Genomic DNA, 12,715 nt, shown 5'->3' on the forward strand with positions numbered 1-12,715 from the left:
CTCTATCTCTAAAAGCCAAGTGCTTCAGCAAATCCAGACTCAATACTTCAGACACCCCCTCCAAAGAAAGTAGGGAAAACGCATCCATTCATGACCATGCATACTCAATAACACAAAGGAGGTGCCTAGTGCAGGCTCAGACACCTTCCTCCTCTTCAGGCTGGCTTTGCTCCTTTCTAATTTTACCTACTCAAATTTCTTTGCATTTAAAGCTGAGAACAAAGTTGTTCCTTCACACAGTTCAGGCTGCAACCAGACAGAACAGCTGCAGAAGAGATGCACGCTCTCACCTTGTCTAAAACTCAGTACGCAACAGGCTGTTGTGTTGAACAAGTGTGGGAACAGCTCCCACAAGACCCAGGCAGGCTATACTGTGTACAACAGAAATTTGAGAACGACATTTAAAGCAGCTACGAGTTTGGTGGATCTTAAGGACTACATCAGAACTCTCAACTGAGTGCAATTTTCGAATCTGTTTCTAAAGCACAACGTATTTTGTCGGTTCATTACAGGAATGCAATGCACACAAAGAAGCCACAGCTCCTTTCCCAAGCCTTCTTTCTCGAAAACAACACAAGAACATGAATTGAAACGTCCTAACAGTTTAAAAACAACCCACCAATAGCCAGCATCTGAACAAAAAGAAGAAAAACATCTCAGATGATAAATCCACAAGCATTAGAGCCAACACCATCTTAAAATATAAAGTGCTAGATGACATTAACATGCCATAATTCTGAGTGCTGTCTATAAAAAACAAGCCACGTGCTGTTGGTGCTTATCTCATAGATTAACACACAGTGGCTGACACGAGCACACTTCTTTGTAAACTCATGAGAAAAAAGGATAGTATAACCAAAAAAGGGGGGGAGAGTTGAAGCACGTCTTGAAAATATTTTAAAAATCTGGCAAACAGAAGAGATTCTCAAACTGTGAACTTTGCAGGGACATCATTATCGAGCAGCAGCACTCTTCTTTTTTGCACTTAGCAGCTCCAGCTCACATCTCTTAAATAGTTGAAGAACTATTTAAACAGGGAGGGAGGTGATCTTGCAAGAAGCTGGTGAGGGACTCTGCAAACATGAACAGCCCCAGCATATCTCAAAGGGAAAACACAGGATCACAAATACAGAAACTTTCTATAGTTACATACTGTTAGGAGTTTCACATTTTGGAACATAGGACAAAAAAACCAATCTCCCTCAGCAAAGCACATCATTTCAGGCCAGCTGTTTATGTTTCCTTCTTGTTGTAATTATGGATCCTGTTTAGCTAAGGACAATGAACGAGTACACAAAAGCACTGGTTGTTTAGCTTCTTCACAGCTCAGCATTTCCTTGCCTGCTCTCCCTTCCACGAGTAGACAAGCACCCAGCCCCTACCGTTGGGCACACTCTGGCCCTTGCTGTGTATTGCCTCCCCAGGAGGTCCCTGAGGGTTGGAATAAGCCTGATTTCTCTCCGCTTTCATTCGAACGCATCTGCTCACAGGCAGAGAAAAGCCTTTGGGTGTGCCCATCCTCTCTGGGGCCAGCCCTGCCAGTCCTGAAAGAAGGAAGGGACTGTACTGCTGAAAAAAGACAGAGGACCTTTGCTGTAAAATAGGAAAATAAATACATCAAGATTCCTTTCAAAATCTGTAACTCAACTTCCTCTTGCTTGTTTTTCTTGGTTCACAGAGGTCCCTAAGGGGTACTTCACATAACAGATGTATTCTTTTTGTATAAGAAACAGACCACAAAACACCATTTAACACCTCAAAAGAAGTCTCTGCCTTGGCCAACCTCATCACTCAGGGCAGTTCCCTGGGAGGCCAACGACCCCACCAGGGGAGATGTGACGAACACAGAAGTGTTAATGGACCAAACATCAGATATTTAACTCAAAATCATAAGGAGGAGAAAAAAACAAAAACAAAGCAGAAGTCTGCTTTTATGATTTTATTGCAAGTTAAACTCTTTAACAACTACTTTTCCACCAAGAAGTGTGTATCCTAACTTACCTAGTACCAATGTCATTCTGAGCTGCGAGTCGGAAGGTGTAACCCAAAGCTGGACACAGCTTGGTCAGCTTGCAATGCTTCTGGCTTCCAAAGTAGCATTCTCTGAAACCACTGTTCCTTTTTCCCTAGAAAGAGCAGAGTCTGTAATCAGATAGCTATGAAACAAAACTGGGTGCTTCTTATTTTAAGAACTGCTAAATGATATTAGATTTAGAGGCTTTCATACAAGCAGTGAGCTCTGTAGAACAGTTGCTGGCAGCGCTGCTACATTACCTAAATTAATACATTTACATGCTGAATGTTTTCAGATCCCTCCTTCTTCCAGGTTATCTTCATGAGATGTATTTACAGCTTTTGTCACTTTAACTGAAATGCAATTTATGCTATTCCTTAACCCCAAGGCATACAAGCTGGGTGTGAAATTCATCTGGGGAGCCTGCAACCAATCTTTCTGTACACCAGATTCCACTGGCCCTTCAGGAACACTTCATCCCACCAGAGGGCTCTCGCTGCCTGTTGTCAGCAGTGCTCCAGCTGCTCCATGGGACAGGCACAGCACTTGTCTCTGCAGCCTTTAGTTTTGGACTATTTCCAATAAAGGTGCCTCTCACTGCAGTTAATATTCAAACAGCCCAACCTGCTGCTGCCTCCTCGGGCTCTGCCTCTCTTCCCAAGCACCGTTCTTCTCCCACAGTCAATATATCACTTCATCATTAAAGACTCCCAAAATGCCCAAGTGGGATGTACATTTTTCACCGGACCATTCTCCAGCCTCCTTGCACTCGGGTTGCAAAACAGAAGCAAGAGCTCCACAAAACACGCGTAGTAAATCTCCGAGATGCGTTTGCCAAACTAAAACAATCACACAGACCTCCAGCGCTGCAGTTTGGAGGCACTGAAGGGACGTTCAGCACAGCAGCAAATAACCATAACTTACTTTTATTTACCCAGTGCTACATCTGTTCTAGAACTTGTTTTCACTGATGCTCTCTTTTAACTTCACCCACCTGCTCTGGCTGCAACATTACTGCACAGCCCAACTAAATTCAGCGGTGGAACTTCTTTCAATTCTGACGTCCCTGAGTATACAGTTATGTGATAAAAATTCTTTTCAACAAAAGCAGAGGCCTCCCTATTTCCCAGCTCAACCTGCTCAGTACCCTGACTACACAAAACCCAGTTACTAATCTTATGTTTCAGTAAAATAACCATTAATCAGGGCGGGACTAATAAGAATGGGGCTTTTTTCCTTTATGCAAACACTCTCTTGTAGATTCAGAGGCCTTCGATTAATTTTTCTTTGATGGTTTAAAGTCATCCTGACCGCTGTTTTCAAAGCACTTGAAAATATTTAATCTCTTTTTACTTTATGCTTAGGGATGTATTTTTTTCATCACTTCCCTGTGCTTTTTCTCCAAGAGAACAGAGCTACCAAATGCTAAGCATGTGATTAATGAGTACAGCAATGGCTGGCTGGAAAGGGAAGCCATGAAAAGCCTCACCTGCAGCACAGCCCCTGAACTGAGAGCAACAGACCATGGAAATTCCACTTTGTCAGACTGGTGGGTTAAAACCCAACTTTAACGTTTGGTAATCTTCAACTTCACCACTGTACGAATTCTGACACTGTATATATCTTTCTTCTGGATCTGGTATCATACATTCCCCAGGACTCACTCAGAGACTGACTGGTATTCAAGTAACTCAGACCGGCTGGTATTTCGGCTTCTATTGGCACTAATTGGATAGGCTGGCTGATATTTCTAATTATTCTGGCATTAATGGCCTGGAAATAGTCTCTCTGCTCCTTCCCTCCCAAGATTTATGAAAGCTCTAATGCTGGCATAATTATGGACAAGCACAACTGGCAGGCTGGTACTGGCTGCCACCCAAGAGCCTTGCAGCTTTCCCAGAATCCTTCCCCTATTCTTTGTATATTCAGCATCCAACTTTTAATCCTCTAAATAATGTTTCGTAAGTTGCTTAAAATACACTGTATCATTTCCTCAAATACTTCTAATCCACAAATTTCAGAGGGAGAGCAGCCACTGTCTGACTTCCCCAGCCCTGCTTTCTCCAGCCCGCGCTGCCCTCTGTTCACAGTGACAGCCCATGCTGTGCTGGCATCAGGGCCCATCCGAGGAAATGGGGGCAATTCAGCTCTACAAATTCATTAGACTTGCACAATACTATATCACAGCATATTAGCAGAGATTTTAAAAGGTTTGCCTGCTGTTTCAGCTCCGATTGAAGCTACACGCACGCTTAAAACGGTGCTGAAGTTTCTCGTGGAGATTGGGTTGATGGAGATGATGGGAAAGAGATTTTAAGCAAGTTTCGTTGGCTATTGTCCCTGCAGAAGATATTGTCAGAAGGGATGAGCCACTGCGGGAGAAAGGATGCAGGAGCAGAACACAGCCCTTCCCAAGCCCTCACTGCAAAGGGCTTGAATGGAAGCTGCCAGCATCAGACCTGCAACCAGGAGGCACGGTGGCAATCTGTTCCAGGCCACGGCAGCCTAACTGCTGCACTTGGTTCATGCTGGCAATAGAAAGCACCAGACTGATACTCAATCTGACACCAGGCTGTGATGCAGACTGTCAGGGGTGATAATAAACACACTTGAATATCTCTGCAAAGCATTTATTGTGCAGACATTGCTGCAAGTGGCTGCACTTTCTGTATATGCAAACACTGAGAAAACAGAGCAGGACTCATGAAACATCCCTAAAATATGTATATAAAAAGCAAATGGTTTTATCCAAACATCTCCTCTTGCGTATCTAATAGCAGTGATACGGGCACAAAACAGACCTAAAGGGCAGGAAGGCAAATACACACCCAAAAGCCCAAGCATGAGAGCAGAGGTCTCTGTACCCCAGTCCTGGTGGACCATCACTGGGGCACACAGACCAGAGTGTCAGCTCGTACAAGGCAGCACATCTCTGCCAGCTGGTCTTAAGACATTTAAGACTTCTTGGCAGAACAGAATGATCTCCATCTACCGGAGTACGAACTTCCATGCATATAGAATTGAATTGGGTGGTAACGAACCTGTCTCTCTCTTCCACAAATTAAAACACAATGCTCTCTGGATCAAAAACAAGGCATGAACACACTGCATGCCCTTGTCTCTGGCTCAGGAAGTCCTATGGACAATGCACCATCCTTATGCACAAGAGAAACATTTACTTACTACCACTCAATCACAGAATGATCATTTCACGTCTAATTGGTAACAAAGGCCTGATTCTTACAGCACTGCCAGGGGCATTTTCTAATGCAACTGCAGTTCACTAAGTTTGATGAATGCTGGCATCTGGAGAAAGCATCAGCTCTACAGTGATGTTCTGCTACGTACGTTTTTAATGCAACTTATTCAGATCAATCTTTTTTATCCTGAATGATGAATCCAGGCTCTAAGTCACCAAATGGCTAGTTTAGGTTCGTAAGGTCAAAGGGAAATGCAGAACAAGAGACAGAAGGTGGAGTTTTCTCTAATTGCTGCTGTAACAGAGTGCTGCCAGCCTGCTGGTGCCAATCCCAGCAATCAAGCTGTGGGCACATCCAGATCCCCTGGAATTCCAAACCACTGGAGAAGAGGGGCTGCTCCTAACACTCCTGAAGTCAATGGAAACTGCTACCAAGCACACCATTTAACTGAGCAACAATTTTGCTGACCTTTTGTTCTCTGTTGAAGAACGAAGGTCCCTCTGCTACTTGCAGCATTTTAGGCAGTTTAAGTTAAACCAGTTTATTAGCAAGGCTTTACTACAGTAATTCAAAGATCTACACCAGAACAGAGAAAGAAAGAATTTGCCTTTTCTAAGTAACAGACAACAGCCCATTCAAACAATTTAATCCAAACTGGGGGGAAAAAAGATGAAATAGCAGGATTAGCTTTGTCCATCCACTGCTTTATTTTCCAGGCCCCGCAGGTCAGGAAAAAACTCAGAACTGACCTGCAGCCATTCAGGGTAAGTTGCTGTTCTCCTGTTCCAGCTTAGAGCCTCACTCACCAACCCTAGGGCTGTAAAACAGCAGCATGCTTCTGCTGTCATTTTACAGCAACCATTTACTTTTTGAGTAGGAAAGCATCTCCAATCCTGGCTGCATTTTAGATACTATAAACTTCAATTCATCAGCCATGGGAAGATGTGAGGTCTGAGCTGCACTGCTTCTTGTAACTCACTCCCTACCTCTTATTGCAGAGTCACGTTTTCTATGCAGACTGCCATCTTAGTGTGTTTCTCTAACTTTGTTATTGGACAGGTTTCTTGTTCCCCACTCATGCAATACCCCCTGTGCTTTGCAGTTGCAATTTAATTTCCTTCCGATCACCGATTTTCCTGTGTTTATATTTTATCCTGTGCCCCGTAGCTAATGAATGCTGCTCTTGCTGAGCCCTGGCAGAGCTTCTGCTGTTGCCTGGCAAGCATTCTCCTCTCCCTTCACATATTTACTTCTTGATTTCAGCAGGACACAGTGTGGCATTGTAACAAAGCTGGGACATTTGCTTAATCGAAATTTACGTGGCGCAGAGAGAGTACAACATTTACAAATGACATGGGCTGCCATTCTTTCATCCGTGCTGGCCAGCTGTCAGCTGGGATCTCAGGTTTCAGGACTGTTACTGAGAAAACAAGGTAATCAAAGTAGATGGGCAAAGGCAATCAGGATTCCTGCATTCCTTGCCACTGGTGCATACTCTAGTCTAAAACAAGCTACTTTTGCCCCGTGAAAGAAGAAGAGGCATAATAAATCTTTCTAGTTATATTCTCAGTATTAAAAGGTTTAAAGGACAAGAGCAATCTCTTACATTTAAAAAACACAACTGAGTACCATGTGGACAAAATTACCATTGAAAATATGTGCACTGTATTAACATTCTGTTGTTGGTCCTTCACCTCAAATCTTCACACTCTCCCCTTCCCTCTTCCACTCTTTCATTCCTCTGTGTTGTTATGTTCCCATGGCTTCCCAGCTAATGGAAGCTTTGCAAGAGATCAAAACTGCAGAATCAAGATGTCACAGAATGTATAATGGGATTATCCTGGCCTGTCCTTTTGGAGAAATATTTTTTTAATTTCCTTTCCCAGACCTCACACTCTATTTTTTTCTTCTTCACTGACAATCTTTCCCCTTCCATTATGCAGAGAGAGGCAGCCAGCCATTCTGGAATTATTGTTTTATTTTAGTTCAGCGGGTTTCTCATCACGAAGGTCCCACTCGCTGTGATAGCGCATCCAGAAATGTTTGCACAGCGGGTGGTTCCAAATGCCAAACATGTAGCAGACCGATCTGGGAACATATTACTAGTGAAATGATGGAGAACTGCTCATAGCAGACTATTCCCTTTAGAATATTATTTTTAGAATATTAAAAACCCCAAGAGATGTTTCTCAGACTGAACAACTACACACCCCTCCACACTCTTCACTTCCTGACTCATCACATTTTATTTTTAATGTGTTGCCCAAGCCTTCTGTCACCAATACATTTTTCCTTCAAAGATGATAACCACTGACTCACGCTTTCTGCAAAAACATGACTTGTGCAATGGCAAGAAGGCATAAAGGAATCAGGGGAAGGAGGGAGGACTTGTAACCAGAACTCACTTCAAGCAAGCAGCACTGCACATCTCTTGCTTTTGGCCCTCTCCCCAGAGGCATGCTGCTCACTAATGCTGTAAGTTAGACGCCTTTGGGGCAGAAAACCAGAATTTTCCCTGGTGTCTGTAAGAGTACTAAAAGTCACTGTGTAAAGGACACCGTTACTTTAAGCTTGAGTACATTTTTGCACAAAGGTCCCCATGATCATGTCCTGCCTTTGGGGCAGGAACAGTGTTTTTCCTTCTGCACTTATCATCCAGAAGAATGTGATCATAAACAGACCTCAAGATATATCGCAATGCAAGCAGTTAAATAATAAGTAATGCTAATTGAAAAATTAGGCACACCAAGCAGTAAAAACTTGAATTTCAAGAGTACAGAAGCAGTAAAATAGTGTCTCTGCATAAAACACCAAATCACAAGCATTCCCCTCACTGCTCCTTTCACAATTCCAACTCTACCGATTCTCATCAGGATTTCATTTTCCTACTTCTAGTCTCCCCTCTATTTAATTATTTTTCTTTACTCAGCAAATCCTTGTAAAGCCTGAATGCCATTTATTTACGTATTTATTTCAACTGGTTGTTACTTACCTCATCCCACTCTAGAAGGTAGCTGGTGATTTTTGAGCCATTATCAATGGGCGCCTATGAACAAAAACAAACAAAAGGCAGTTTTGGGAATAAGAGAACTACTTTTTCCCCCCAAGCATATGACTACAGTTTAAAGTAAAATTAAAGCACACAGCTTGGCAGCCTCTTAACGACTAACGAGAAGAAGCTGGAATGTAATGAAACACATACATTTTAAAAGTCCAGTCAGTGCACAGGGAGGGATTTGTCAGAGGAGAGCAAGTTCATGTCCCTTACTGAAAAATGATTGTCTCACTTTCAGTTATGTTTTACAGTTGGCAAGCTGTATTTTCCTCAGTTTTTGAGTGCCTACTCTGACCCAAGAATTACCTACCTTCCATTGTAAGGTTAAGGAGCTTTTGGTCCTGTGAGAGGGCTTGGGTGGGAAGGGACACTCTGGTGCTGAGCTGTGAGTGGTGAAGCTTACTGGCTCTGAGCAGGAACCCCTTACTGAATTGTACGTTGCGTACACCCTGGAAATGGACACATGGAAATGGGTTATACATTTGCTGACCAGACCAGAAAGGACTGCCTCAGCCATAACACTTGACTACCAAAGCATCCATGATACAGTCCACCAATGACAGATTTCTCACAAAACAGTGGCTATCTGCTTCACTTGGTACAAGTATCCAAAAAAATTCACAGCAGAAGAAGAGAATTCCAGCATTTTATGCACCAACTCCTATTGCCCACTGGGTTACCATCATCTTTTCTTTCTACCACAAGAAATTATTTCATTGGCTACTGCGTCATTTTGTACACTGTGCAAAAAATGCTCTTCAGAAGACAACAAAGCATGAACTCATAATTAAATAGGATGAACATGAATGTCCTGTTCACACTTGACTCATATGTGCCATGTCCAGTGGTGGCAATTGCTGACCTCCCTCCATGAGTGCAAGCTTCTACACAGCTGCAGTGCCAACATTTAGTAAGCTTTCTGAGTTAAAACTAACACATACACAAAAATAGGGATAAACACAGCTCAAAAGCATTGCTGTGATAGAAGTCAACTTGATTTCAGGCAAATTCTCTATATACCAGCATAGAGGGATATAACTGTTACAAAAATAACACATGAAAGCAAAACATATCTGAGCACCTTTATACATAATGAAAAATTAATGGTATTTTTCTCCTCCACATTTTCCATGAAGCAAAAGAAAGTGCAAACTTGAAGTCCTCTACTCAGAAAACATTCCAAGCCTGACCAGACAATGACCTCTGGGCTGGCTGTAGCTATTGTGCACTTGAATGGGAAAGGACAATTTCTAAACTTGTTTAGAGTAGATAAGAGTAATTTATGCACAATGGCCACCTACTCAGAATGAAACCTTAGGGGGAAGTCACCAGAACTGCTCTAGTGCTGTTTTATAGCTCACCTGTTAGCAGTCAGGAGTAAAAACAAATGCAGTTAATTAATTGTCTCTGCAGCTGGCAACTGGCCACACTGTGTGCATGTGCATTGGAAACAGGCAGGGTTGAGAATCAAGCACATCACTGGGAAGCACAGATGTGTAAAGATGAGTTTAAGGACCATCTTCTGCAAGTCACTGGAAAGCTGCACTGTTGGCTTTGCCAGTTGGAAGCTGTGATGGTACCTGAGTGTCCCTGTCACTAAGTGCTCTGCTGCTGCTTCCTGCCTAGTGGAATGTTTCTTGGAAACAAAGAGAAGGTAACAAGGGTTGTGAAATTAGTTGGCTCTGAAATTTCTGAAGCATAAACCTTTTATGTGATTAAAGACTTCATTTCCACCTACCTTAGCCATAAAAGGGACCAAGAGGCTCTCACAAAGGCACATGCCATCATCTTTGTAACTACCAGCACAGTAATATTTGATCTCACATCCTGCATTTCTGCAGAGTGGAGAAGCTGTTCTAGGTGCCCAGGGCCCAATGCAGCACTTATCAGTGTGAAAATAGAAGCCCTTGGAGATGCTGCCAAGGTTAAGCAGACCCAGGACAACGTGCTGAGTAATGGCTGCTCAAATGCATTTCTTTACTTAGCAGATTTATTTCTTCATAGCTGTTAATACATAATGCAGTTCCAACTAACAAGAGAATTGTCACAGAAAGCAGTCTGCTTTTTCAGCATTGGTTTCCTCCACTACAAACACATGCTACTGCTTTTTAGGTCTGACTTTTACATTTGGCAGTTGCTCATTCTCTTTAAACAAAAGTTACAGCTAACTGTTCACGAATGATTTATAATTTGGCAAACATGCAGGAAAACACAGGGAACTGTAGGTAGGCAGATAGGCAGAATGAATTGATTTAGAAGCAAGCCAGTCAAGATCTGGGGCAAATACACCCTTAGAAATCCTATGAGGTCTCAACGCCTCACTTCGTAAGACTACCACGTTATTTTGGAAGTTTGTTTTAAAAACTACACTCAATTGCTTACTGTAGGAAGCTCAGCAGTGTTCTACAACTATCTCCTTGCTACCATCCTTTCGCTGCTGTGGCTGCAACTACTGCCTGGATAGGGAGTCTGAGCATCTCGGACAAAGTTACTTAGGGACTTCAAAAGCTTTTTAGGCACCAACAGAAAGTAACTTTGAAGAAAAAGAAGGTATAGTATCAGAGGAAGAAAGATGCATTTTGTTTGGTTGTTTTCTCTTCTTGCTCAGAAGTGCTTGTTGTTTAAAGCTTAACAGTAGTGGCCTGGATGGGAAAAAGCCAAACATAGCCCTTGTCCAGACAAAGAGAAGGAAACAATAGACAGGAGCAAAAGGAACTTTTTAAAGGATATTGAGTGTAAGGGAGCAGGATGTGAATTTGAAGCTTTAATTCATGAGTCTTTAAAAAACACAGCATGAGTAGATGGTGTTAAAAACAGCAGGGAGCAGAATTGAGAATGTGTTAATAACTGGTGACAAACAATTTTAGAATCAAAGAGAAATATGGTCTAAAAATATCAAGAGAAGCCAGAGTGAATCCGTTTTTAGGGAATAAATGCTATAGTTACTGTGGTCAGATGATCTGCAATCAGCAGATTTACTTTGTGAAACGTGGAGTGTTTATGAAAAAAAAACAAACCACCAACAAACCTCTGGAGTACCTTTGAGTTTTCTAGCACGTCTATATTACAATAACTGTGAACACTTGTGGCCAAACACTACTTGCTTCAGTCAAATTTTGAACAAGCTTGAGGTATCCCATTTTTGTACACAAGCACCTTCAGGGCTGTTATATGTACATACAACAATAGAAAGGTAGATGTTTTCTCCCTCTTGCTTTAACTGCATCTTATAATTGGGTTGGACTAAATGAACTTCTGCATGATTTACTGCCACGCAATTGATCAGACTGTATTTAAGTGACCCTTCATATTCCCACTGACTCACCTGACATGATAATCTGTTGCTGGCCTAAGGTCTTTCAGGTTGTATTCTAATTCTTCTCCACTGCAGAGAAAAAATACATCAATTAATTACAAAAAGCAGCATCACACTCAGCACCACAAGTGCTTTTCCAGTGACAAGCGACTCCTACATGCTATGACTTGAAAGAAGAAACAGAAATTCCACCACAGAACAATAGTAGTAAATAATACACGACTAATTTGTCAACGCATTCCATGTTCTTGAAAACTTTATAAAGCTCTGCATATGTAACAGAAGGTAGTTATCATCCCAATTTGTTAAGTAACCTATTTATTTCAACACTATCCTTACATTTTGTTGACATTAGATAAAGCTCACTGTGTTTTTCAACCCTCTCGGGGCTGAGAGGACAGAATCAATACAACGTTATTCTGTACTGCTTGCACATTCATTATTTCAAAATACTTTTTAAAAAGTGTGAGCCATTGGACATCAGAAGGAGAAGTACTGTTTCTTGCTCAACTGCTTCAATAAGTATCATTGTTTTCTCTTCCAGAACCACACTCTGTGAGGACCGTGCCAAGCAGATGTTTAATTAATATTCTAACATTACTGAAAGAGACTCACGTCTCTTTTAATAGCAAGAACAACTTTCAGTAACATTAGAAGGACTAAATTACAGGTATTTTAGGAAGAAAAAAAAAAAAACAGGAAAAAAACAGTGTAAAACTAGGGCTGGTGTGTCAGTTAAGCCTGAAATTAACATTCTTTTCCTTTTGGTTAGTTTGCTGGCAAATGAACGTTTGACTCTAGTCACATATTGCTGATCTTCATAGAATTGTCTGAGCCCAAAGGGGCACATAAAGGCCAACTCCCTGCCACCCACAGCTCCATCAGGAGCTCGGAGCCCCACCAGCCTGACCTCAGGTCTGCCAGGGACTGGGCACCCACCACCCTTCTGGGCAACCTGTGCCAGTGCTTCACCATTATCTTAAGATTAGAGTGTGGGTTAGTAGTTAGTTACATAATAATCATCTCCTGTAAGTGCTTGGCTTGTTCACTGTTTTATTAACATGTGGGAAATGAGAAAACTCTCTGCCATAAAGAAATATTCCATACGTAGTTGGGAAAATATAGGGAGA

At 42.1% G+C, this 12,715-nt stretch overlaps 1 protein-coding gene across 2 annotated transcripts in view; it reads right to left on the reverse strand.

Moving 5' to 3' along the window:
* Positions 1–12,715, reverse strand: part of FNDC3B (fibronectin type III domain containing 3B) — a 148,522-nt gene that overhangs the window by 41,012 nt on the left and 94,795 nt on the right. For both annotated transcript variants that reach the window (XM_085232852.1, XM_031554994.2), the window contains 4 exons: positions 11,595–11,654; positions 8,580–8,718; positions 8,207–8,260; positions 2,002–2,126 (listed from right to left, as the gene is read on the reverse strand). In XM_085232852.1, the coding sequence (XP_085088978.1) occupies positions 2,002–2,126; positions 8,207–8,260; positions 8,580–8,718; positions 11,595–11,654 (378 nt within the window). The remainder of the gene's footprint in view (positions 1–2,001; positions 2,127–8,206; positions 8,261–8,579; positions 8,719–11,594; positions 11,655–12,715) is intronic.

The sequence above is a fragment of the Meleagris gallopavo genome, chromosome 11, assembly GCF_905368555.1.
Source record: "Meleagris gallopavo chromosome 11, MGAL_WU_HG_1.1, whole genome shotgun sequence".
NCBI classification, from domain to species: domain Eukaryota; kingdom Metazoa; phylum Chordata; class Aves; order Galliformes; family Phasianidae; genus Meleagris; species Meleagris gallopavo.